The sequence below is a fragment of the Sardina pilchardus genome, chromosome 20, assembly GCF_963854185.1.
Source record: "Sardina pilchardus chromosome 20, fSarPil1.1, whole genome shotgun sequence".
NCBI lineage: Eukaryota > Metazoa > Chordata > Actinopteri > Clupeiformes > Clupeidae > Sardina > Sardina pilchardus.
The window spans coordinates 826,301-853,436 of NC_085013.1; the positions used below are offsets into that span (position 1 = coordinate 826,301).

At 47.3% G+C, this 27,136-nt stretch overlaps 1 protein-coding gene across 1 annotated transcript in view; it reads right to left on the minus strand.

The window, feature by feature from the left end:
- The window catches only part of LOC134067559 (formin-like), a 59,016-nt gene extending 32,829 nt beyond the window's left edge, over positions 1–26,187 (minus strand). The window contains exons 1-6 of the mRNA XM_062522884.1: positions 22,798–26,187; positions 22,294–22,414; positions 18,876–18,937; positions 14,357–15,072; positions 11,199–11,340; positions 2,860–2,947 (exon numbers count right to left, since the gene is read on the minus strand). Coding sequence (XP_062378868.1) covers positions 2,860–2,947; positions 11,199–11,340; positions 14,357–15,072; positions 18,876–18,937; positions 22,294–22,414; positions 22,798–24,810 — 3,142 coding nt within the window. The 5' untranslated portion in view covers positions 24,811–26,187. The remainder of the gene's footprint in view (positions 1–2,859; positions 2,948–11,198; positions 11,341–14,356; positions 15,073–18,875; positions 18,938–22,293; positions 22,415–22,797) is intronic.
- Between the last annotated feature and the right edge of the window lie 949 nt (positions 26,188–27,136).

Here is a 27,136-nt window from a genome sequence, read left to right on the forward strand (position 1 = left end):
AAGTTGGAACAGAAACACGAGCGCAGTGCTGTGGGCTGGTGCGGTGGAGACATAGACATACATGGAGGAAGAATCTGAGCTATCCTCTGGGTTCGCAGCGCTGTGTCATCGCACCTACGCTGTTCCCTCCGCAGCCATGGCTTTGGCGCACACAACACCTCGGCTACCGGCCCTCCAATTCCACACCGCCCACGCACGCAGTCAGACCCCACCCGACCCGACCCGGCCACAATCCCGACATTCCGACATTCTGCCACACATCTCAACAAACTTCCAAAAGTCAAACATTCCAATTACGGTATGGAGAGCTAGAGTCTGCCGTGCTGTCAGAGGGGTGCTTTGGTTACAGTGGGTTTGAACACCCACCCACTGCGAGGCTCTCAAGGGGTGGAGGGATGGGGGGGTGGGTAGGTGGTGCTGCTGGGGAGGGGTGGTGCTGGTGTCGGATGTGGGAAGTACTGGAATTGCTTGGGCAGTTTAGGGGGTCCGGATATTTCTCCACACCCGAAGATCAAAGCCCGTGGGCTGCCCCCTCTCCCCTGCGTCCATACCCCCAAACACACACACACACACACACACACACACACACACACACACACACACGCAGCCTCTCGCTGGTTGAGCTGATGAATATGTGTGGTGTGTGTAATGTGTTGCAGTGTATGGTAAATGAGCATGTTGATGCAAGTGATGCATGTGGTGTATTAGCGTGTGTGATGCGTTGGTGGGTTAGAGAGTGTGTAGTGTGTGTGGCAAGCTTCTGTGTGGGTGTGTGTGTGTGTGGTGTGTTAATGGGTGTTGGTGCGTGTGGTGTGAGTGTGTGGTGTGTGTGTGTATGGTGTTGGTGCGTGGAGTGTGAGTAGTGTGAATGTGTGGTGTGTGTGTATGGTGTTGGTGTGTGTGGTGTGAGTAGTGTGAGTGTTTGGTGTGTCTGTATGGTGTTGATGCGTGGGGTGTGAGTGTGTGTATGGTGTGTGTATGGTGTATGGTGTGTGTATGGTGTGCCCCGTAGCCCTGGAGGTCTCCTCTATCAGGCCGTCTCCTCTTCAGGCTCCTGTGCTCGCCTCATATCTCTCTCACCCCACCCACCCCCACCCCACCCCACCCCACCCCACCCTCCCCAGCCCAGAACCCCTCTCAGAGCTGAGGGTAACTGGAGCCCCCCTGTGCTGCTCTGGTTCCCACTGGCTGTAATTACATTACATGTCCCATGTCCTTTTAATTTGCCAACAAAGGGCAGGCTAAGCAGGCACAGGGCTGGAGGGGGCTAGAGTGTGGGTGAGTGTGTGTGTGTGTGTGTGTGAGAGAGTGTGTGTGTGTGTGTGTGTGTGTGTGTGTGTGTGTGTGTGTGTGTGTGACTGTGACTGTGACTGTGTATGTGAGCATATATATGTGTGTGTTTTGTGTGTGTGTGTGTGTGTGTGTGTATGTGTGTTTGTGTGTGTGTGACTGTGACTATGTGAGCACAATCTATGTTTGTGTTGTGTGTGTGTGTGTGTGTGTGTGTGTGTGTGTGTGTGTGTGTGGGTGGGTGTGGAGGTATGTGTGTGTATGTTCTGGGGGGAATGGGGGGTTAAGGTTATTAAGCGTCAGCATGGCATTGTCACATTTATACACTCCGCCTCACCTCCACCTTCCATTAAGGCTGAAGGAAGTCACCACACGCTGGGCTTGGAGCAGGCCTTTTATTGATTGTGTGTGTGTGTGTGTGTGTGTGTGTGTGTGTGTGTGTGTGTGTGTGTGTGTGTGTGTGTGTGTGTGAGAGAGAGTGTGTGTTTGTGAGTGTGTGTGTGTGTGTGTGTATGTGTGTGAGAGTGGGTGTATGAGTGTGTTGGGTGGAGGTGAGTGCTGTGTGTGTGTGTGTGTGTGGAGGGGGGCTCTCTGGTTCAGGACCAAAAAGCCGTAGAGAGAGAGTGAAGAGAAAGGGATTTAAGACATCTGAATGAAAAAAATGGGAGTGGAATCGGAAAGAAAACATACTGTAAAAACCAAAGCAGACAATTTAGTCTGCCTCACTCGACTATCCATGTACTTGTGTGTGGAGGTAAGTGTGTGTGTGTGTGTGTGTATTTAGGTGTATCTGTGTGAGTGTGAGGGTGTGTTTTATGTGGGACTGTGCAGTGTCTGCTCACTTTGAAAGTGGATTTATACGCGCTCAGATCATTAGCGGGGTGTCGCTACCATTAGGGTTTGCAGCGACCATCCCCGGCAACAATAAACAGATCCGCCGGCACGAGAGCCAAGCACGCCGCGTGCCCAGACAACCAGGCGCTCACCACAACAGCGGCCGCTGCCACGGCGACCACAACGACCCGGAAAACCGCCACTCCACTCGGCCGATTCAGAGGGAAAATATTCCCCCTCCGCCGTCTCGAACCTTAGACGGACGGCGCGCGCAGGAATTCTAACAAGACTAGGAAATGTCTAAATGTCGGAATGGCTAATGACATTCCAATGTGGAGCCAGGACCTCAGAAAAAGGCCGGAAAAAAACCTCTACCGACGGTGTTTCCGCTGCCCGTCTTCCTGTCACGAGGGACTAGCGGAAAAGACAAATTCATAAAAGCGCACATAAAAGTGGCGTATCAGGAGACATAAAAAGACACATATCGACTGGCGCAGGGGGAAAAATGGACTGCCTTTCTCCCCCCCCGACTCTTTCCTTCCCTCTAAAAATAGCCAAGCAACATCTGCGTCTTATCAGACGAGTGTGTGAGTCCAGTGAATATAAGCGAAATATATAGCTGCTTAATTAAACCAACGAGTCCAGTGAGAGATAGACAGAGCCAGGGAGAAGAGGAACATTAGTGTGCCTTGGCAGAGAGAGAGAGAGGGGAGGTTGAGTAAAGAAGTTTCTCACCTTGTTGGATGTCCTTCATCTCCAAGTGCAGACTCGATATGAGAATCCCCACTGCCTGGGACCTCTTCCCGTCCAACAACTTGACAATCTAGAGGACAGAAAATGGAGAATTCTGTTAGGAACAGCTGAACTCACCCAGGACTCCCACTCAAGCACGCACAGTTTCGTGCCACGTGTACGATTGCACAGCACTGAGGCCTCTTTTGAGGCTTTATTTTTAAATTTCCTTTGGCTCTACCTGGGGTTCTCTGCCAAATTGGGCACTTTAATTATAATTCCACAACAATTTAATTATAATGAAGAGTACAGTCCTGTACTTGACTTGAACTTGCAGTCTTGACCATGCAAGGTTGAAATGCTAGTAAAGCGTTTGAGGCCCATAGAGGCTAGTGTCTGTTGCTAGCGCACCTCTGGAGCTCAAACACAGCACACAGCGTTGCTGCTAGCACATGTACTGTAGCAAGGCATCAGTCAAGTTCCGCACAGAGCTGCTCTTTAGCCTCTGTCCTCCGATCCAGTAGCAGGACCAGGCTGGGGTTGAGTGATTACTCCGAGCCGCGCTCTCGGTGGAGACATCACTGAAGGTGGGCACTGATGTGGCGGCCTCCTCGCTGTGAGCATAAGTGATGTCTCACTGAGTTTCTCTTTTGGTTTCTTTTTTCAAGTGACCTTCGACCCCACACTTCTCTTCATTCTGCTCTAGTGCCCCATCGCTCATCAGAGCTGGAAGACGAGAGGGGACGCTACCTTGAGACAGAGCGAGACTCTAGCGCTTGACTGATCGCACAAACCCACACGACCTCAGAAGACCCTGCATATAGACACACAGACATACATAATATATATACATATATATTCAAAACTAGTTCACAACTGGAATGTTAGGAGAGGTGAAACAACCTAGCCGAAGCCATAAAAGGGCATCTTTCTCAGTCTGGAGGAGCTAAGCAATGGGCTGGGGGATTGGGCTTGGACGGGGTGGAGGGTGTGGGGGCTTTTATAACAAACTATAAATTCACAGGATTTTTATTTGTACCTACACATGGTCACAATTACTTATGACTGAATTACCCATAAAGGCAGAAAGCGTTTTTGGCAAGGTAAAGCCGTGCTTTAAAACTTAATGTCTCTGCCTTCTTCATTAGGTAGCACTGCCTGCTATTAGCCGGACGCTGCTACTGAGGGTGTGTAGTGGGAACTAGCGTGAGGGTCCTTCAGAGTATTGCGTTACAGAGGGCATAGAAGCCATGCTGCTTCTGCATCCATTATTAGAATGGCCAGGGATCCCTCCAACCCAACCCCAACCCCACCGCACTACACCTCCCTCCTTCCCTCCGTCTTTCCCAAAGACACGGCGCAAAGAGAGAGGGAGTCTTTCCTTCACAACACCTCTAATGAACCCTGGGTGTAAAAGAAAGAATAAAAGAAAAAAGAGAAGAAGGAAAAAAAAATGGTTCACACTTCCAAGAAAAGAAGAAAAAGAAGACCTGCTTCATAATCTCAACACATGCAAGCCTCCACCAGGGGTACCAATTAAGGAGAAACCACAGAGCTAAGCAGACTGGCTGCAAGACAGGCAGGCATCTAGGAAACATGGCGTGCTGCAACAGCACACTGCACTTCTTTCAACTAACACGGCCCAACAGTCTAATCAACATCTGCAGTGGCGGCCTGGCAATAACGGCCCTCCAGAAGTGTGAAACTGTGAGAAAAAACATATCAAAAGATAAGAGCAGCCCCCAGTGGACATGTGATGTACTGCCAACAAAAAAAAACAGGCAGCCTGCGGGCTGACAGGCCATGAGCAAACATAGTGGGATTCCAGAGAAATGACACTCATGATGGTATAATGATAGCATAGTCCAAGCATATGTATCAAACAACTGATCACGGTGACTTGCAGCTGGAAGCCGACCCAGACCCAGGGCTACGCAGACTCAGTGTTGGCTCCCAGACAGGGCGGCCAGTGGCCTCTGCTGTATAAGGTTTCATGCTGGACACACATGAGAGCTGAGAGGGGTTTAGCAGCACAACTGTTTCGTTAAGGAGCTGGCCCACTGAGGCTGGCGCTGGGCACAGCACTGAGGTGGAAGTGCATGAGAACGCAATAGCAGGGCCTTCTCAGAGCCCACATCCTTATGAAATACAGGAAGAGAGAGAGGGGGAGAGAGAGAGAGAGAGAGAGAGAGAGAGCGGACAAAGGCAGTGAGGTTGAGAAACAGAGACTATGAGGAAGAAAGATTGAGAAAGATTGGGAGACACAAAAGAGACAGAGTAGGAGAGAGAGTAAGTTATGGAGAGAGAGAGAGAGAGAGAGAGAGAGAGAGAGAGAGAGAGAGAGAGAGAGAGAGAGGGGAGAGAGAGATGCTCTTGGCTCCCTCCAGCTGATTCCTAATACAGTGATGACTTTCACACATCCTGATCCTTCCGACCACAAGGCAGACGCAACAGCACCAACAAAATACCGCAGGTCACCTACGCAAGGGCAGCCGTCCCAAACACCTACGCCTACCCCTCCACCTCCACCTCCACCCCCACCCCCCGGCCCACGTCAGCAGTGACACCCTTAAATATCCATCCCATAAACAAGCTAATACCCGCCAACGGCTCCTTCCCCAAACACACAGGGGAGCGCGCCAATGAAACTGTCAGTGCGCCAGCACAACTATGCGGCCCAGCTAGATATTAGCTGAAGCACAGCGGCAGCAGGGAAGGAGATGGCAGGGTGCTGTTTACTCTGTGCATATCACAGGCTCACGCAAGGCCACGGCCTCACACACACTCATGCGCACACACATACACACCAGGGGTGGAATTTAACATTTGAAAATGTGGAAATGTATCAGCCAATAGCAGATTTCTGGTCAAATTAACCAGCCACTCAATGTTAAAATATGACTACCAGCCACTCATTTTACCAGCATTTGGCTGGTGGCTGGTGCTAATTTCCATCCCTGATACACACACACACACACACACACACGGACGCACATGCATAAAATGATAAATGGAGAGTGTGAGAGTGATCACTTCCGAGCTGATCTCCTCACTTGTCTCCATGTGGTCTCACTAGCTGGTCTCACCCTGTCTGTGCCTTTTGCATTCTGCTCCTTTATAGTCTATTATCCCTCATCTCTCCTCTCCTCTCACACTGTTCTCATGCCACTTTACTTCCCTATTCCTCTCTTTTCTGCTCTCCTCTCCTCCTTCTCCTCCTCTCTTCTGTCTGTTTTTTCTCTTCTCCTCCTGCTTCCCTATCTACCTAAACAAAATACCTTCCAGGGTTTCTCTCCTCTGCAACATTCAGAGAGCAAAATGCACCGACACACACGCGCGTCTCCTCCACATCAAACGGCCCCTGGGCCCATCAGTGCTGCTTCCCCAGACCCCGGCCCAAACGCTGCCACATGCCTGCAATTAGCCGCTGGCCTGCTCCGCTCCGGTCCAGTCCGGTCCGGTGTGGTGCGGAGTGCTTGGGCTGAGCGGCACCGGGCCGTAAAGATGACAGAGGGCCGGCTCCCCTGAGTGTCCTGCGCGGCGCTTTGATATGATAATGACCAGGGGAAGAGAGAGGGCCCCAACTGGACACATGATACAAATTAGCCCTCCCTGGTTAGCCCCTTTGAGCTCCTAGGTGGACAAAGTTGCTTGTTGTGCGTGATGTGTTGTGTGTGTGTGTGTGTGTGTGTGTGTGTGTGTGTTTTGAGTGTGTGGGAGACAGAGAGAGAGTATGAGTGAATAAGTGAGATATGGATCCAATTTCCATAACTTGTCAAGTAGGTGGCATTGAACACACACATAAACACAGATGCAAACAAGACCCAGATGCACATGCAGGAGAAAATGCAAATTGAAATGCATTAACACACACATAGACATAAACACACACACACATACACAGCACCCACATACCTGAGGAACATGTAATCATACACACACACACACACACACACACACACACACACTTATTTCCTCCCCTGTCCCAGAGGAGGCTGAGGATCTCTCTCCTGATCTGGCAACACTTTGAGCAGACTCTCGCACCCGCGGGTAGGCAACCACTGCACTGTCATCACCCCCATGCCTGCCCCACGACCAACACCTAATGACACCACACTCTGTCCACACTCACACACACACTCACATACATGCGCATGCACGCTCAACGCTTATACGCACACAGACACACACACACACACACACACACACACACACACACACACACACACACACACAAGCCCTTGCCATTGATTCTGTCCAGAGGTACCTGACCAGTATTGGTGGTGAGGCTTAGACTATTGGCCTGTCAGATTTTCCTATATTGCAGACTCAGGAGCGGGCACCTTACAGAGTGGACATCATGTCTGTACTGCTTTCAGCCTGTCTGGTGTGGTGGCTTGGTCACCTCCCCACCCCTCACTCTTTCCCTCCACCCACAACCCCCACCTCCCTCACCAAAGTCCTTTTTCCTGGCTATGGAAGGTGGAGATGGTTGTGGCTGGTGGTGGCTGAAGCAGGAGGGGGTGAGGGTGAGGGTGAGGTGGGGGGAATTGACTTCTAGGAAAAGGATGATTCAGAGAGGCCTGTACCTTGAAGTGTAAACTGTCAGACATAAAAGATGAAGATGTAAACACATTACTTTTGTTTAGCTGACCTTTCTTCGGGACGGGACGCCATTGCCAAACGGGCCGTAGCCAAAAGCATTCATCTCCCCTTACAAAATTCACCAGAACATGCCTCCTTTCTCCCCAACACACACCACATTCACCCCAGCCTATCTCCTGTAAACAAACTCTGGCATATTAAGGATCTCAGTGGAATTTATGATAAACTTGTCAATACATTCAGTGTGAATATTTCCCCTTTTGGACGCCGATGAGGCTCTGCCAAGTGCGAGTTGTAGCCTATGAACCCTCTGACCCTCATAATGGTAGCAGTATGAGCAAGCGTACCTCCTTATCATCCCATTCATCAGAATGAGGGCACACTAAATAAACCAAGCAGGAGATTTATGGGCAACAGCCATGCCAGTGTTTAATGATAGCCTAACTTGTTCATATGGACAGAGAGAGAAAGAGAGAGAGAGAGAGAGAGAGAGAGAGTAATATAAAATAATTCAGCAATACATGCTTTCATTTGTTCCATTTGTCAGAATTAAACTGGATTTCTTTTTTTCTGTGGTGGAATTTCTCTAGACTTTCCATTTTTAACTATTTATATGGGGCATATGCATATGATATTCTCATCTGTTTGGGCTAACCGCAAGCATCTCCTTCATAATCTGACTCAACAGGCTGTGACATTGAGGAAATGTGGTAGTGCACACAGACAGCAGTCAGACAATAGTATGTGTGTGTGTGTGTGTGTGTGTGTGTGTGTGTGTGTGTGTGTGTGTGTGTGTGTGTGTGTGTGTGTGTGTGTGTCTGAGTGTGTGTGTGTGTGTGTGTGTGTGTGTGTGTGTGTGTGTGTGTGTGTGTGTGTGTGTGTGTGTGTGTGTGTGTATGTGTGTATGTGTGTGTGTGTGTGTGTGTGTGTGTGTGTGTACTATAAATATTTATTGTGCATAATTGCTACATGTAATTTCACTCTTTCACACTCTCTTTCTATCTCTGTGTAATTCTGTAAATCTGTCTCTCTGTGTACAGTAAGTTAGCATGTGTGTGGAGACCTGAAAAATGTTTTGTCCAGTGCTGACAGTAGACAGCAAGCCAACACTTCAGAGGGACTGACCAGACTGTATGGACAGCATTCTACAACACACACACACACACACACACACACACACACACACACACACACACAAAAGAAGCCTGGAGCCCTGCGTAATTGATCAGGAGAGATTTCTGACTGAGTATAGATCACAGAGGGACAGAGACGGTCTGGTTGGTCAGGTGAGGTCCAGTGAGGGCTCAGACCAGACGCCAGGCGCACCTGAAATGCTGATTCAGTCTCAGAGTCAGGGCCTACAGAGACCACTGGTCAGTCTGTCTGCCACACAGATCACCAGGACACAATAGCAGAGCATGATGGAGAGAGAGGGAGGTGGGGAACGAGAGAGGGAGGGAAGGAGGCAGCCAGGAATACCAAAGGAGAAGAACCCTACATAACGGAGTGCTATACTCTCAGCAGGAAATATTTTCAGTGAGACATTGCAATTATTCAGGTAGAACCGTAACGGCGATAATGATACAGTCCATTGGCATTCATCTACCAAAGCACACTGGGTCCTGCCTTTTATTCTGGGCTCCAACCCACAACAACAGATTCCAGGCCTCTATGAATTCCACCAACTGTGTAAAAACAGTCTGGCAGCAAATTAAGGCAGTCTCAGAGTTGGGTTCAAGTTCCTAGCATGAAAAATTTCAGGTAAAAATATTATATAAATTCACTGGATATATACATGTACTGTAAGTGCAACAACTGAACATTGGTTTTATTTAGCAACCACAGGTATTATGGTAAGACAAATGTAACTGTTGGTAAGGGGAAATTCTTTATGTTAGTTGGCTTTTTTACCATTACTGTTAACAGTTACTCTTAAACTCATACCCATAAGACCATTCTCACACCCTAATGGCTCAATGTTTACTACCAGAGTTTACTGTCCGTCACCAGTCTAGCTTTAGCTTGAGATGGATGCCATCCAGCTGGTATGAACTCGCTGCCATGCTGATAGCCTGGCATGACCCTAGCATAGAGCACATAGGCCCTGTGGCCAAGGAGGGGGAAAGAGAAAGGATTTGGGTAAAGTGGGAAACCATTTACCTCTGGAGCTGTTTGAACCAGCTTCTCTTCTAACACTGCTTTTAAGACTGGAATTTTGAGTTAATGTGGTCGGGAGGGATTCGCCAAGTCAGCAGCAGAAGTCGAGAGAGAAGGGAAAGCCCTGCAGTATCAAGATTTCAGTGGGAGACAGGGAGAGAGAATGGACAGACATAGAGAAAGGAATTGAGAGAAATGAAGAAAGAAAGACAGAAAGAAAGAAAGAGAAAAAGGGAGAAAACGAAGGACAGAGAAAGAAAGAGAAGAACGAGGCTAGGCTGTCATTGGCTGTCAAATAACGCTGTCTACTTACCAATCAATCAAAGCATCATCTCCATGACAACCCTCTATTTTGCTTCCTCTGTGTGTGTTTTATGGTAAAGACAAGCTTTAAAAAGCACCATATTTCACGAGCAGGCCTGCACACTTAATGTCCTGACCGTGAAAGGGGAGCAAGGGGAGTAGCAATATATTTTAACAAACCAAATAATTACCCTTTAATGATATCTGTGGCCCTCAGAGTGGAATCGAATACTGTCTGGGGAAAACATAAACCAACACAAGGCCTAGACACCCTCTAGTGGTGGTACCCCTGAGATAGTCTTCAAATAAACACAGTCCCACATTGATTACATTTCCTTCATTTACAAGACCTTGATTATATTTGATTAAGAAAGTGTCTGTGTCCTCAACACCACTATCATCAATGATTAGTTATCCACATTCATCAATGATTAGTTATCCACTGATTTCATCTCTTCCAACCCCCCCCCCCCCCCCCCCCTCTCTCTCTCTCTCTATGTGCCTGTGTCTTTGTCTGGTTGGGTCTGGGAAAGAAAAGAGGCATAAAACAGCTGTTCCCAGTGTGAAGTCTTCTAATAGGACTAACCCGCTTCAAACAGGAAACCGAGCATTTTATTAGGGTTTGTTTATAATCTAATTCCTTTCACTATCCATACAACTCAATGCCATTTGCTGGGTCTAAAAGTGCAAACTCCACACATTTCTTACACTGTAGAAATCACTGTGTGATTCTTTTTCACTGTCTTTCTTGATGACTCCATTCACAATCTCTTCAATTTTTACTCTATATGACTGAGGGGACAAACGTGTAGTGCACTTGAAGGTAAGGTCACTTGGGTAAGGTAAGGACATGCTCTACCATTTGGCAACAAGTTCCTCACATTCCAGCTGATATCAATAGTTTATATGCTGTGGAACATTGTCTGTTCTTGCGACTGGCTTAGAACTTTCTAATCAAGGAAAGAAAAACAAATGATGATATCCACCAGTCCAACATCCAACCAATCTGGACAAATAGTTGTCTCTGCTCGCCTGTCAGTCATGAGATCTAGTAAAGGAGGCCTGTCTGAGTCTGTCTGGAGAGAAAAGTCTTTCGAGGGCATATTTCTTTAACTTCTGAGGTTTTCAAAACAGCCAACTTGCACAAAGATCACTAGAGTCACGGTTTCTATTTTGTCCCCAATTGGAACCCTGCACCACACTTTGTGCTGGACAGCTTTCATTAGATCAAGCACCATACAGCTGAATCCTGTAAAACATTAAAGATCACAACAAACCTTTTTGGCCTTGGCTTTTTTCTCATAGGTGTCAGACAGGGGTTTCTTCTTTGGTTGAAGGTTGGCCTTGGAGAAGAGGTCTTCAAACTCTTTAGTGTCGACGATGTCTGGCTCAGCCAGAGACCCCCACAGGGTGTTGTTACTGTTGAGAGACAGTGAGAGACATTTCAGTTTGTTTGTGTTGAACTACTCTTTTTCAAATCAATTACATTCAGAGAGCAGTGTCCGCAGTTGTGGTTTGGGGTTGGGAGAGGAGAGCGTTGAGGTGACGGGGGCCGTTGAGGATGTGCCAGCCCATTCCGCGGGACAGATTGTTCTTCGCTGGAGATAAACAAACTTGTGTTGGCGTTTATTTAATGTTTACCCCAGCTGCTGAGTTGTTTATTTCCATTTTGGAGGCTCTGGGTTGCAGTTTTTGTGAGTGTGAACCCATGACAAACACAAGAGGGGTCTTTCCACTCTTTAAAGGTGATATTTATTACATAAGCTCTTTGAGTGTAATACGCATCCCCCTCTTGCCAACTTCTGCATGCCAGAAAAAGCCACCCCACTCTAGAAAACAAAAGCCTCAGTAAAGATAGATTTAGAGAAGAAAGAGTTAGATGTTGAGATTTTGGTTTCATATGCGTTGCCAGGCGACGCGGGAGGGAAAACAAAACAGGGCAGCGTTGGGTTCAGCCGCTGCTGGCTCTCTGAGCTACCTTGACTTTCCACTCCTTTCGTCTCACTGACCGGGGGGATTAAATAAAAAGGCCCTCTCCAGACAACATGGCAGCATCACGTTATGATAAGTGACGCTGAGCTCCCTCTTAAGCGCTGACTAATGAAGGGAGAGTGGGCTACGTTTGACATAAATCAAAGCGCACACTGTAAGCCAAAAGAGCTGCTGGCTGTGAGACAGGTTCAACTGGAGCTGAGGGAGTGAGACGGGGGGCAGTGAGACAGACAGGTCAAGTACCTCAGCTTCGCCAGATGCTGTCCGATCATTTTCTTCATTCTGAGCTTTAAGAGCTACTTCATGCAAGCGTCTGGAAAGAACACACTAATTTAAAAAAATCAGTAGTGCTGCTAAGAAAACCTATCCAACTGTATCTTTTTGGAATTCAAGAGCAATTTTGCCTGGGCTGAGTTACTGTAAGAGGCCGAAGATTACATTAGCACATGGAAGTGACTGCCAGGAGTGTTTAACAGCATCTACAGTATCTCCTGCTATCGTTCCTGTTACTACTGAATCTGAAGACATGGTCAATTGTACAAAAGAAGGTCTAGCAACAGAGGAAAAGCAGAAGCAGCAATATCAAGATGAAGTAACAGGGGAGGAAAAGCTGTCATGAAAGTCCATGGGAATCCATTGACTCTCTGACTCCATCAGTTTGCGGTGAATCCTATTCAAAAACATGCCGCTGGTCAAATTTGTAGTTTCTGTACGCCTTGCCAAGGAGGGATCAGTTGTGTGACATCAAGCAACACTGGCTGGTGTATAGCCTGGCCTGCTCTCTCTCATTTCATGGAGATACACTGTCATGCTTCCTTATTATGAGGTCTCTGCCAGTGAAAATGCAAAGACTGAGTTTGAAGCAAAGTCACAACACAATTCATAGTTTCCCTTTGCAAATCATCTGTTAAATATGTCCATAAATCTTTTCAATCCTTTGTTTACAATTGGAAATACATCAGGTTTCACTGTGTATATTAGTTGTCTAACATATCACAGTCATGAATCTACTGTATATCACCACAGGGTAATGTTAATGCTCTTGGTGCATATGTTGCAATGCTACACTGGGAGTGGCAAACAATGTAGAAATGCTAACAATACAAAAACAAGGGTGCAGTCAAAACTATGTACAATATTAACAAAGAAGATGGGTGGAACACACAAACACGTGATCCCAACAAAGTCCGACAAGCATTGTGTACAGACTGTGTTAACAACAGACACATACAGTATGTATTACTCCTGTCGTATCCAGTTGATCAAATCATGTTACTTACAGTCCACAAGGGTCTTATGGGTCTCATGGCAACTTTGAGTTTGTTTTCATTGAGATGAGACATTTCAATCTGATGCTCATGAGGTGTGCTACTGTATGTATAACTTTGTCTGCACTGGAGTTGCAGCAAACAATTTTGCAATTATTTTCATAATTTATTAATCTGTTAATTATATTATTGATTAATGTATTAAGCAATACATTGAAAATATAAGTTTAAGTAGCATCATATTTATTTATTTTGTTAAAAAAAAATACTCCAACCAATAGATTAATTAGATTAATCACTCTTGAGTGATTAATTTGATAGTGGACAACTAATCGATTAATTGTTGCAGCCCTAATCTGCACCCTCAAGCCCTCATAGTACACAGTGCAGTGCACTTGTGATTGCTTAAACCTCACAGCATTTCAGCTCAACTCACTTCTCTTAACGTTCTGACTTGTGAGTTAGCATGGTCCCTGGAGTGTTTGCTGAGTGTTGGGGGTTATTAAACGCTTGAGGAAGTGCACTTCTACTGTAAAATTTGTGGTGAGTGCTCGACTGCAGCAGACCAGCCAAAGCCTAACCTAAGCGTCCCAGTGATATGCTGTGCTGGGCCAGGAACCAGGAACCAAAGGAGTGTGAACCTGGACCTAGTTCCCGGCCCCAATCCCTGTTGGGAGGAATACAGGGTCATAAAGCCTGCAGAAGCACTGCGAGCCACTCAGGCCTCTCCAGATGTATAAACCACAGCTACTTTAGAAAGCAAGACACACACTCCATCTCACTAAAAGATGCCAGCACAGGTGTTAAGAGAGCCCATTCAGCACGCACGCACGCACACACACACACACACACACACACACACACACACACACACACACACACACACACACACAGGACCAAACTTCTCTGTGTGTACACAAGGGCACTGAAGGAGTGGAAGCTACTGTAATTCAAATATACAGTTCTTTTTTCTGCTTTTGTTTCTGTTATTATTGGCTATACTTTGCGCTTCTATTGTATTGTGCTGTGTCATTTTTGTGTTATCTGTTTTTGATCAAATTGTTTGAATTATTTATCACTTTTCAAAGATACATTCTATTCATTTAATTCTTGCCACCAGATGCTGAAAAGGTACTTTATAAAGAAAACAGAACAGAAAGAAAACTGCTACTTACTTATTGTCTTGGATCTGAATGCGGTTCCAGTATAGAGGTTTCATAGGGCAGGCGGGCTCCACTGCGGCCTTGCGTGGAGCTACCTGCACTGGCTGGCTGAACCCAAAGCCCCCTAGGCCAGGTGGAGGTGGAGGGGGGCCAGAGCCAGGCATGGGGGGCGGAGGAGGTGGACCACACCCAGGAGGAGGTGGCGGAGGAGGTGGAGGCCCTACGCCAGGCAGGGGTGGAGGTGGTGGAGGCCCGGAGCCCATCCCTGGGAGAGGAGGGGGTGGGGGGGGAGGGGGTGGTCCAGTGCTACCAGGTAATGGGGGCGGGGGAGGGATGAGGGCCCCTCCTGATTGGCCTGGCAGGGGTGGTGGTGGGGGTGGTGGTGGTGGTGGTGGTGGTGGACCCCCACCGCCTTCTGCCCTCCTGATGGTGTCTGCGTCGAGCTTCTTAGGCACGTTGAGGTTGGGGCTGGTGCCAGGCTGCGGCCCCTCCCCCTCAGGTGTCCTGATGAAGGTCTCGCGGTCCGTCTGCACGCACACGTTGCGGGTGGCGCGGGGCACCAGCGGCTGCTCGTCCTCGGTGGAGACGCAGGCGTCGCGCAGCGCCCCCAGCCGGTAGCCGGGGATGTAGGATCGGTCGCGCTGCATTTTGGAGATGGCTGCCTCCAGCCGCGACACTGTGACCGCATGCTCCCCGCGCACCTCAAAGATCTGGAACTCGAAATCAGCCTGGGAGTGGGGAGAGCAAGCAACCAGGACACGCTCTAATCAGAGTTAAAGTTTCAATTCAGTTACTTTCTACTGGAGCACAATCACACTTTAGAGGTACTTTCCACAGAATGTTTGATGCATTTACAGTGGCACAGCCTATGTATGGTGCTGTACCTGTTATGTCAAATAAATTAAATTCTGTAAATGAATCTGAATGTCTTTAGCACAAAAATTAGCCTTCAGATGAAATCTGCCTTTACGGGCATGAACTATTTGGCTTTTCTCTTAGCAGGAACATCTGAAAATGGACTAGACACTCTGACAAAACAGCCATGAAAGGACTTTCTACAAGTAAAATGTATACTGTAGACACTCCATGATTCAGATGCTTCCTCCAATGGTAAGAGCCTTTTGCCTGACCTTTCTGATGTCCTCTCCCATTTAAACTGAGAAGCAGCATGACAGGGAGATGAGGAGAGGTGGACAGCCAATGGCGGCTGGTGTCTGTAAAACTCCTCACTGATGAGCGTGTAGACAGGGAAAAAGAATCTCGAAACCTACAAGAAAAACTACCCTCTGGCATGCAGAGCGCTCCTCTTCACTGAGACCTGTGTGAAACTATTTGGAAATCTATCTCGAATAAGCTGCAGCCTTGGCAACCATGGCTCATTTGAATAAACAACGGATTAGAGAGCTGCAATCAACAGCAGAATCGCACCGAGGTCACCGAGGATACACCGAAACGATCAGGTTTTTCAAGGCAGAAAAGGTAACAGGAGACTCTGAGGAGCAGAAATGAGAATGCAAGAAAGAGAGAATGAAAAGAGAGAGATAAGCTGAGGCAGAGGTAGAGAGCAGGAGATCCATCCTGTTCTAAGAGTCTCCCAAATGAGATCTGTGGACGCGTCCAGCTTGTAAACGGTGATCTCATTTCATATGAAGCCTGGGCAGTAGGTGTGCGAGGAGGGCCACATCTGGAACACATCAGGGCATCGCCGCTTCTTGGCCTTGCCCTGACTGGACTTTTAGCGCTGGTCTGTGCAACAGCACGTGGACTCCACTCGCCATACTGTATCTGGATAAGTGGCTCCGTGGGAAGCTCTCAGCGCAGCAGCCACACACTCACTATCCCATCTCAGAGCTCAAGGTGCTCACATGAGGCTGCTGGGACATGTCAGATAGACCAGCAACTACAACCTCAAATCACAACGAGTTGGGACGAACAAAAAACATTTTAGAATCTGCAAATCTTGTAAACTCATATTTAGTTGCCAAAAGGACACAGACAACATATCAAATGTTGAAAATGACAAATTTGACTATTTCATGGAAAATGTTCATTTTGAATTTGATACCAGCAACACGTTTAAAAAAAAGTGGGGACAAGGGCAAGAAAATGATGGAAAAGTTGTGTAATGATAAAGAAAACAGAAGGAGGATTGTTTCACAACTAATTAGGGCAACATGATTGGGTATGAAAACAAGCATCCCAGAGAGGCAAAGTCTTAGAAGTAAAGATGCACAGTAGTAGTATTCACCACTCTGTGTAAACCTCTGTGGATAAAACACTTTTAAATTGTTCATCATCTACACCACAGTACTCAATATATTCAAATATTCAGAGGATCCAGAGATTTTTTTGCAAACTGGGGATGTTGGGGCTGAACAACAATATGGGATGGCCGTGGTCTTTTGGACCTCAGATGGTACTGCATTAAAACCAGACCTGTTTCTGTAATCAGTGTACACTGGAAATCATTGTATGGGCTCAGGAAAACCTCTGATAAACATTGTCTATGAGCACTGTTTGATACTCAATTCAGAAATGCTAGTGTACACTTTACCATGCAACAGCCAAAATTGTATTTAGACATGGTACAGAAATACCACTGTCTAATCTGGGCCTGAGTTTGTTTAAAATGGACTGAGGTAAAGTGGGAAACTGTCCTGTGGTTAGACCAATCAAAATGTGTAACTCTTTTTTGGACTGATGGACTCCTCTGGGATAAAGAGGAGGGGGCCTATCCAAGTGTCCAAACTATCCCACTTGTTTAGTGCACAGTTGGAAACCCAACCTCTATGACACTATGGAGGTGCATTAGTGCCTACAGCATGGCATCTTGCACTGTAAAAGTGCAGTCCAGATGCTATAATGGCCTGTCTGCAGCCCAGACCTGTCAAATTAGGAATGAAAAACATGATTAAGAATACCCCATACTGTTGAGCATCTGAAATCCTATATCAGTCCGGAATGGGACAACTTTTCATTCTCAAAACTCTAGCAACTGGTCTTCTCAGCTCCTAAACATCTATAGAATTGTGTTAAATGAAGCAGCACAGTGGCAAACATTTTCTGTCCCAACTTTTTCTGAAACATGTTACTGGCATGAAAAAATCATATATCTTCCATGAAATAGTCAACATTTTCATTTCCAACATTTTATATGTTGTCTTTGTCCTTTTTGATGCTAAATATGGGTTTACAAGACTTGCGTATTATCACATTCTGTTTTTATTTGCATTTTACACACCGTCCCAACTTTTTCTGATTTTGGTTGTGTATCATGTCAGCACAACTGTCAGACAGTTTAAAGGAACTGATTAGACTATTCATACGGCAAAGGCTGCTATTTAGCGTGATGGGATCCAGCAGCACAGGCAGGATGTGGCAAGGGGACATCACAACATTCATAGCAGGAAGCACAGGTCCTTGTGAAGTAACTAATACCTTGCCTGCACGATACGCATAAATCTGGGTGAGAGAGCTCTGCGTTTGAGAGATGCTTTCCTGCACAATGTTTGTTTGGCTCCACACTGATGGCAGGAACTGGAGGACACCTAATCATTATTCAAGGTGTTGACATTCCTGAAGAATAGCAGGAACAAAGCTTCAGTGGGGGAAAACCCCATTATATCCCAACATACTGTATCTCTCTCTCTCTCTCTCTCTCTCTCTCTCTCTCTCTCTCACACATACACACACACACACACACACACACACACACACACACACACACACACACACACACACACACACAAACAGAGACATAAGCTACAGAGATGTCACATCTCATTTGTAGCTTGATATATTTTGATCCCTTTTTCCACTCAAGTCTCCCATGTCCTGCTGTGTGGAAATCTGCGCTTTCCGAAACAATGAAATGTAATATGGCAGTGGCCCAGGCAGGGGGAACTGGCTGCGCATGCTGGCCGCGAGTCACGCCGAGCTTTTAACATCTCAATTTGCTCTCGGGGTGAGGATGACAGTACCTCTGTGCTGCGAGCCCCCGGGCGGAAATCAGGCCGAATTACTGCACCGAGCGTGTTGCATTAGTCCTGGCAACAATAACCTCCTCAAATGCTCACAGTAGTCTCCCTCCAGCTAGCACTACTGCCCAGAAATGAATAAACCCTATAAGTCAATGTCGGGGCTTTGGAGCGTCTTGTTCACGTTTGGTTTGCGGTAAATGACGAACATTGATGAAACGTATCTGATCCAAGTTCCATTAGCTGACCTTTGCCAGCGTCTGATTATAAACACCTCTGGTCATGGTTTATTTAAGAGCAGACCAGAGCGGAAAAGGGAGAGGACAGACGGGCGGCCTATCAACAGATATGGAGCAACAAGAATAAACTAAACTGTGCAGAGTCATTGATGCAAATGTGCTGAGGCAGACAGACTATATGAGATTCCATTTACTCTCCTGACCTCTAGTGGCCAAGCAGGCACACTGCATTCTACAGAGCAGCTGGGGGAAGAGGCAGGCAGAAGATGTTACAGTAGTATGGGATCCAGCTGTCACAGGGCAGTAGCTACTTACTTGCAGTTTCTCCACCTCCTCTTTGCATTCCCTCTTCAGCTGCAGGAGGGCTGCTTGGTGCTCTGGAGGGGGGAGATGGGAGAACGTTAAGCAAGGGACAACACATGCACATGCACACACAAACACACACACACACACACACACACACACACACACTCTCTCTCACACACACACACACACACACACACACACACACACACACACACACACACACACACACACACACACACACACACACACACACACACACACACACACACACACACACACACACACACACACAAACACACACACACACACACACACACTTAATTAAATGTAGAACCTAACTTATTTGAGCAATTTGCTCCAGGCTAAAAGTGTGGCCAAGTAACTGATATGCAACTTGATGAACATACTTTCCCTCCCTTACTGGTCACAAACTTGGTTAACATGTTTGACATCCTGGTTCTTGGTTCCGGCCATACAAAGGACTCCCTAAATACTAATGTATTTAATCCATTTGACTATTTTTATGCAGACTGGGTAAACTCAGCCTGATCTGCCAGCGATTGGATTTGGCCCTGCAGCTCACTGGAAACCTGCACATTTATCTCTCCTGATTCCTTCCACCAATCACAAACTGGCTTATCCACCAGGCGCACCCGCATCATTGGTCTGATTCATGGAGGTATTATAAGAACTGGAGAAAGTGAACAAGTCCCGCCCCCATTCATTTCAATGGGAATGCTAGGCTAGTGAAATGTGCCAAAATTGAACGATTTTTTCAGGCTTCAACATGGCGTTTCAAGGGGCTTGTTTCCGGTGCCGTTTTACTTAGCCAATTAAGTGCCAGGTTACCGATTGACGTAAGGTACAGAAGGAGAGCTCGTGCCCACACTAAGCTCGTGCATGAGCTGAGAGTGGAACAGCCACCAATCAGCATGAGTAAAACGCAGGTAAAACGGCACCGGACATGATGTATTTCTGGAAAATGGCGACGAGGAAGTGCTTTGCTAATCGGCGAAGCTAATCAGTCAAATCCTGACCCCCTGGTCTGATTGGCTGAAGGACTATCGAAGTGTACAGTCATTTGAACTATGCCCATCAAGTCTCTTGTGCAGTAGAAATACAGCGCAGACTCCCGAGGCTAATATTCAGTCACAAAAGATTATTAAGATCATTTCTATGTGTATGGAAACCTATGGTAATTAGCTCATTTCGGCAAGATACAGATACCTGGAAAATGAATCAATAGGATTCATCTGACCTGTGATACAAATCATACCACATAATTCACTCGCACATTAGGTCCAATGATCAGATTGCTGATCTTTTAGTGCCTCTGACAAGTCCCTTCATGTAAACATCAGAGCCTGAACTGCTTAAGGCAGGGCTGGATCAAGACCAAATCAGGGCAAGAACAGGGGTGTATCTCCCGAGAGAGTTGCTAACCATGTAGAGAGAGTGTATTTAAAATGATCACCCTTTCATCAACAATGGTAGTTGTTCAACAAAGCTTTTGGGAAACGCATCTCAGGACTAGATCAGGACCAGATCAGGGCTAGACCAGGACTAAACCAGGACCAGATTGGGACTAGAATAGGACTGAATCAGGACTAAACCAGGACTGAATCAGGGCTAAACAATCAGAGCTAGACCAGGACTGACCCAGGACTAAATCACAGTAGGAGCCGGGCCAGATCTGGGCTAGGTAAACACTGGATTTTGGATAAACCAGTGCCTGTGTAAGCAACTTCCTGAGATACTGTATGTGGCCCTTAATTAAAATGTTAAAATGTCTGACTGCCTATAAACTCATCACTAGTTCCTTTCACTTTGTTATATTTACTTTTACTGCAACTACATAGATCATTAATGTACAAGTGGTCGATCTTCATTTCCTCCATTGGCATTAATTAGCCCTGCTGTTTAATGCCATTAATTATTGGGTATTCTTGTAAAATGTAAGAAATTTTAGCTACTTCTAGAATATCACAGTCACAATGAAACCATAACCGACAACTGCAAAGTCTCTTTTGTTCTTTTGACTTTTATGTCTCATATCACTTGCTGTTTAGATGCAACAAGGGAGACTATCTCACAATATAGGCCAAAATCTGATTATCAGTGAAGTTCAAAAACCAAATCAGTTAACAACAGTCATGATCAGGTCACCATACCAACTGGCACTGCTATTCCAAGTGATCTGTCATCCTGTCTGGGTGGGGACAAGAATGCTGTTCCCTCACTGACACACCCGCAGAGGCGCAGAAACCACAAAACATTAAGGAAGCTAATTCACCTCGCCCTGTCTCGATGGGTGCAGTTCAACACCTTAGGTCTAAAAATACACACACTATCAGGACAGGGCCAGTGCTCCTACTCCAGTGGTTGTGTTACGGTCTTATCTATTTGCTTATCATATTATGGGACCTTTGCTCAATTCCCTGAGGTCAGTGTTCCTTGGCTAGATCTCTCTCCAACTGGCTTTACTAGTGGCACTGGTTTTTGGTTGTCATGCTGGTTTTTACAGACTGCGTGTAAGTTAAATCATTATTAACCAAAGGTAATCAGACTCTTATTGTGACACAAGTCAACGATGTGTCTTAAACTTGTGATCTAAGCCTGTGCTAATAATTAGCATTAGTATGTATCAGCATACTAATTAAGCTTGCAAAAGGGATCAGGCTGCATTCTGTAAGGGCAGAAGTTTGCCTGTGAATAATATTAATCTGGAGTAGCAACTGACCAGTATGGCAGCCTGCCTCTGTCCCAATACGCAATGAAATAGAAACCCCTCCTTTAGGGAATTATATATTTAGGGAATTATATGTTAAGCAGATTTTTGCATGAATCCTGGATAATTAAGGGATTGGCTACATTACAACCAAAAGATTAGGAGAAAGAGGGAATGTATTTCCAAATTGAAGGTCCCTTAATACACATAATTGAAAACAAGAACACATAATTATGCTCTGTGGCCATTTTAGGACTTTTACGTATCCTTTGTGTATAGTTTCAGAACACACTAAAGATCGACTACAGCTCTTTGTACCATGAGACTCAAAAAAACAAGAGCTACGTGACTTTCAGTGACGCTAGCTGTGTGTTCCCAGTCTAAACGGATTTAAAAGAAGCCTCGCGCCCAGTTTATCAGAGCAACACACACACACACACACACACACACACACACACACACACACACACACACACACACTAACCCAGACTGTATTGCTTCACTTGTTTTTGAGGAACTTTTACAATTAGATTAAGCAGTGAGATTAAGGGCCTCAGAGGGAACCTGGTTGTGGCAAAGGTGGCACAGCACTCAGAGGGTGCTTCTTGTCTGGTAAGAGAGTGGAGCACAACTCATACTCAAACCCATTCAAATGGATCCCACTGCTGGAGTGGATCTGGAAAATAACAGCCCTCTTACCTGCTTCAGTGTATCGTAGGCCCACCTTCTCCTCCTCATCTTTGGGCTTGGGTGGGGGCCAGATCGCCTGGAGACGGCCGGGGGTCCGGTCTTCACTGTCGCTGGGCGAGGCAACCTCCGCCTGGATGAGTACCCAAAAGGAAAATGAGCTTTGTTTAAATATGCTTGAGCTCAGAAGAGAAAGGAGATGCTAAGTTCATTGATGCACATTCCACAGGATAAGTTGGTGGATAAAGGACACTGTGTCTCAAGTAAGACCAAATAAGACCAATTTTATTGCAGTGATTAAATACTACTGATGTGGTGTCACATTCCCTGCATTCCAGACACATACCACCGCATGTGATGAAGCATTTATATTTGCAACTCAATTCATTTAAAAAATTAAGACACACTGACAAAAGTGTTCTCTGTGCATAAACGTGGAAAAGCTACAGATAAAAAGTAAAACAACTCAAATATAATTTCATATCAAAATTGCTCACATCCATATGTAATACATACTTTGAGCTCTGTTACGGCTTTGAGGTCACTTCCTGGGCTTTTGGTGGCCGCTCTCTCAAAGATGGATTTGAGCAGCTCCTTTTCGCTCCTTCTCTTCCTCTTGACGGCCTCTACGTCCACAGACACCTCCTCTCCATCTTTCTTGGCAGCTTTGGGGGTGAAGAAGGACTTGAAGGCTCCGAGACTGAAAGCCGTCTCTGAAGTTTTAGCACTGCTGCCAGCTCCGGAATCTTCCGGCGCGTCAGCAGTCTTGTCCCCCGCTGCTTGTCCGTCCTCGGGTACCCCCTCTCTCTCTGGATCTCGTGCCGGGGCGTCACTGCCACCCTCCTGCACCCCGCGCTCTTTGCCCTCTGGATCGAGGAGTTGACTGGACTGCTCCTTCAGTCGCCCTGTGCTGGGGTCCGGCCTCCCTTTGGTGGGGACTGGGGATGCTGTGGAGCTGCTGTTGGCACCGGGCTGCTCGGGGAGATGCTTGGCCTTGTTCACGTGCTGCTTGAGGCTGAGCAGGGCCCGGTCACCATCACGCTGGCGGATTTTGGCGAGGGTCTCACGTTCATCTCCCACTGCCCCCTTCTTGAGCACACGCAGGCCACTGAAGAGCGCCGGCACCTGGAAGCTCCTCTCTCCGCTGGACGAGAATGGAGAGAGCGTTGCCGAGCGTGACGCAGGGGTGCTGGGGGAGGACGTGGATGACGAGGAGGGGGACTGGTCGGCGAGGGGGGTGGCAGGCGTGTCCTGCTCCTGTTGTCTTGCGCTGGCGGGAGAGGTGGCACTTGGCTCATTGTCAGCTAGGGACGGTCCTTCTGTGGCCTCTGTTCTTAGCTGTGAAAGGCCCTTTGTGTCGCCGCTGCCACTGCTGCTGCGTCTGAGGCCTGGCTGGCTGTCAGCCCGGTCAGGCAGGCCAGTGGTGAGGTCCTGCTCCCGTCCATCCCTCCCCTCCGACTGCTTCTCTCTCAGCGACTCAGACGTTTCATCCTCATTCGTCCCGTCATCAGTTGCATGTCTGCCTGCCGGTGCAGCTGAAGAAGCCTTCTTCCTGCTGGTCAGGGAGACCTTGACTGAGGTGGCGGAGAGGATTAGCAGTGGATCCCCTTCGGAGGTGTCCGGCTGCTCCGGCTCGCTCCTCTCCTGGGCCTCGGCATCCAGTTGGCTGGCTTCTTGGCGCCGGCGCCGAGCTCTCGACACTTCAGAGCCCATGTCTTCCTCGTGGTCATCCTCGGTCTCCTGGCCGCTCTGGGGAATGTCCTCTGTCCTCGGGGGACTGCGGCGGTTCCAGCGCAAGGCGGGAGGGAGCTCCTGTATGTCCAAGAACGGCGCTGTGTCCTGGGACCTCTCCCTGTCCAGAACAGAGCTGCCTTTGACTGACCACTCCTCGAGGCTCTCGGCTGTGCTGGGCACGGGACGCTCCGAGCTTGAGTTTGACTCAATCACATCATCACACCGGCTGTCAGTCTCCTGCGCTTGATCTGATTTATCATTTACAGCATCCTCAGCCACTGGCGGCCGGAGGAGGGACTCTCGGAAGCCCCAGCACCTTTCCGATAGGCTCGTTTCCTCATTGTCCTGCTCAGTGTCACTGTAGACCTCGACCATGGTCACCTCAACCAAATCATGGTCAGCAACTTCTGGAGTGGATGTGAACGGAGCGCTGTCTGCTTGTGTGTTTAGACGGGGCTCATCCACAGATTGCTCTTTGCCAAAGGTCATAATTTCCCATGATTCAACATCTTGATTGGTCTCGGTGGGGTTCGACAGCAGCCCACTGCCTCGAGACAAGCTGTAAAGGCTTCCTGACTCTTTCAGCTGGTCGTGATCACCATCGAACAGGCTGTAGCTGAGAGGCCTGATGTGGCCCTCCTCCTCCGCTAATGGCCGGAAGGATGTCAACACAGCAGTCTCATCTACCTCCGTCTTGTCCCGTACAAACATGGTGGACAGCTTGTTGAGCAGCAGGCTGGAGGGGTGCCTCCCTGGCCCGTCCAGGCTACCCTCACTGTTGTTTACATCCTCCATGTTTTCATACAATCGTTCCCTCTGAGTTTAAACCATTTACTGTAATCCAGTTTGTGTAATAAATCCAGTTCAGTCACGATCCCACTGTGTGCTGGAGCGTGTGTGTGTGTGTGTGTGAGAGAGGGTTACTTAGCAAACCTACGAGATGGCCCACATCTCTCCACCCCCCCTCTCTCTCTCGCTCACCTGTGCATGAGTTCCAGTTTCCTAGGTTGCAGGAAACAAACGGCTTTTGTGAGGGACAAAGAGCCCCTGCAGCGCAGCCAGGCTCCCCCTCCCTCACCTTGGCCACAATTATACCCCCACAAAGGGTCACACTATCCCCAATTCCTCAGGGCAACACCATGGTTCAGTCCCGCTGGATGCATTGAAGTTTGACAAATTCCAAAGTTTTATGATCCCAAACAGTTCCGCTTCTCTTCAGTTCAAACTTTTTTTTTGTTTGTTCCAGGAAAAAACAGTAGTTCCTAAATCCAAATAAAAGCCAGTGAAAAAATGGGAAAAAAATGGGAAAGCACTCTTCCACTTTAAAAGTTCCACTGGCAGGAGGCAGACTGGAAACGATCTCTCTAGAAAGCTACCAGCTTACTTGAAGTCCTTGAGAGAGCATGTCAGGCATGACTCTGAGAAAGTTTAACTCAGTGGACCTCCATTGAAAGCAGGAAGCACACTCTGTAACCTTCCTTAAATCAGGAACACACGCACGGACACACTTACACACACTCACTCATACTCACAAACACTACACACACACGGTCCGACGTGGAAGGCAGCTTAGTCAGTCGCTTCCTGTGGAGTGAAGTTTCCCCCCACACTCAAACACACACACTCCGTGGCAGACACTGTGCATCTGTGTCTGTTTGTGTGTGTGTGTGCGTGTGTGTGTGAAAGTTTACGAGTCCACACCGGTGCTGCACCAGGGCAACCTCTCGCGACGCCTTCCCAAGCCTGTGCAGGAATGCTGGCGGCGGCTCTCGGAGCCTCGACACGCCCCCTATTATCAGCCCTGCCCCCGTCACCTGCCCAGGGAGCCTGAGCAGCAGGTATCCAGTTACTGTCAGCTCCTCGTCACGTCAGGGGCAGGTATGACTCTCAGGTTGTCATGGCGCTTTTTCCTCGGTCTGTTTCCATTCCTTCAACAGGTGTCCAATTACTGTCAGTTCCTCCGCTGCAGCTAGAGGTGGGTACAACTTTCACTATTTTTTTGCCCTTTCTCTTTGAAATATTCCCATGATTTTCTTTCCTCTTCTTTTCCCAGTCCTTCACCTCGTCTCTAGTTATCGTTACTCACTTCCTCATGTCAGATATGGGTGGAACTTTCACTCCTTTTTCTTCACTGTCCAGCTCTTTCATTGGCCTCTTCCTTCCCACTCGTCTAACAGGCATCCAGTGACTCTCCTTCACTTTCTCCGGATGGTAGGAGCATGCAGTTCTCTCACTTGTACTCTTTTTCTTCTCTCTTTTTCCCCTCTGCCCTTTCCCTTACTCAGTTAACCCTCCCTTCATAAAAACACTGATGGAAAAGAAAACAAGCAGTGCAGAGTTGGTGTAAAGCTTGTAGCTTATCCGCTGGTGTGGGGGTCAGGTGGAGCAGGAGGTCCGAGCAACACCACTGCCCCATGCTCTGGCTCTGCTGTTACAGCACCATAATAATCTGCTGCGATTAACTCCCCCCCCCCGAGCCTATAACCCCCCCACTCTTCTGAGAGTGTTACCACAGCAATCTTCAACAGTCAGCAAGTCTCCTCTCAAGAGGATTCTGTGTGGAGAGTAAATAAAAAGGCAGAAACAAAGATGGAGAGGCTATTTGTTCTACACAACACCACAGAGACCTATTTCATGTATTATGTATGGGCCACTAAATCAATATTAAACATTTTCCAGAAGTATGAACTCAAACATGCCATGTTTAAGTAGAGACTGTAATAAAGGCTAAACCTTATCTGTTGCATGTTTTATACATCACAAGGGACTATTTATTCCTATTTATGCTATTGATGACCCTCCTTATTATTGCATGACTGTCTGTCACAGAGACGCTCCTGTTATACTTAATGCACGGATGAAAACACATCTTAGATAATGGTAGGCTACCTAAATAACATGAATATTGAATGTGTCTATTAGAAGGAACAGGGTCTTTTGATTTGTAGGCCTATATTTTGTGTTTGAAATGTTCACTTTAGTATCTAAATGTAACATGAACTGTTTTTCAGTTAAAGTTATGCTCATGCATCTGCATGTTTATGTTTGAGCTATTTCCCCCATGCAGCGAGAGAGAGCCCTGTTTAGGTCAGACACATGAGTTTCAGGAACAAAAGCACTT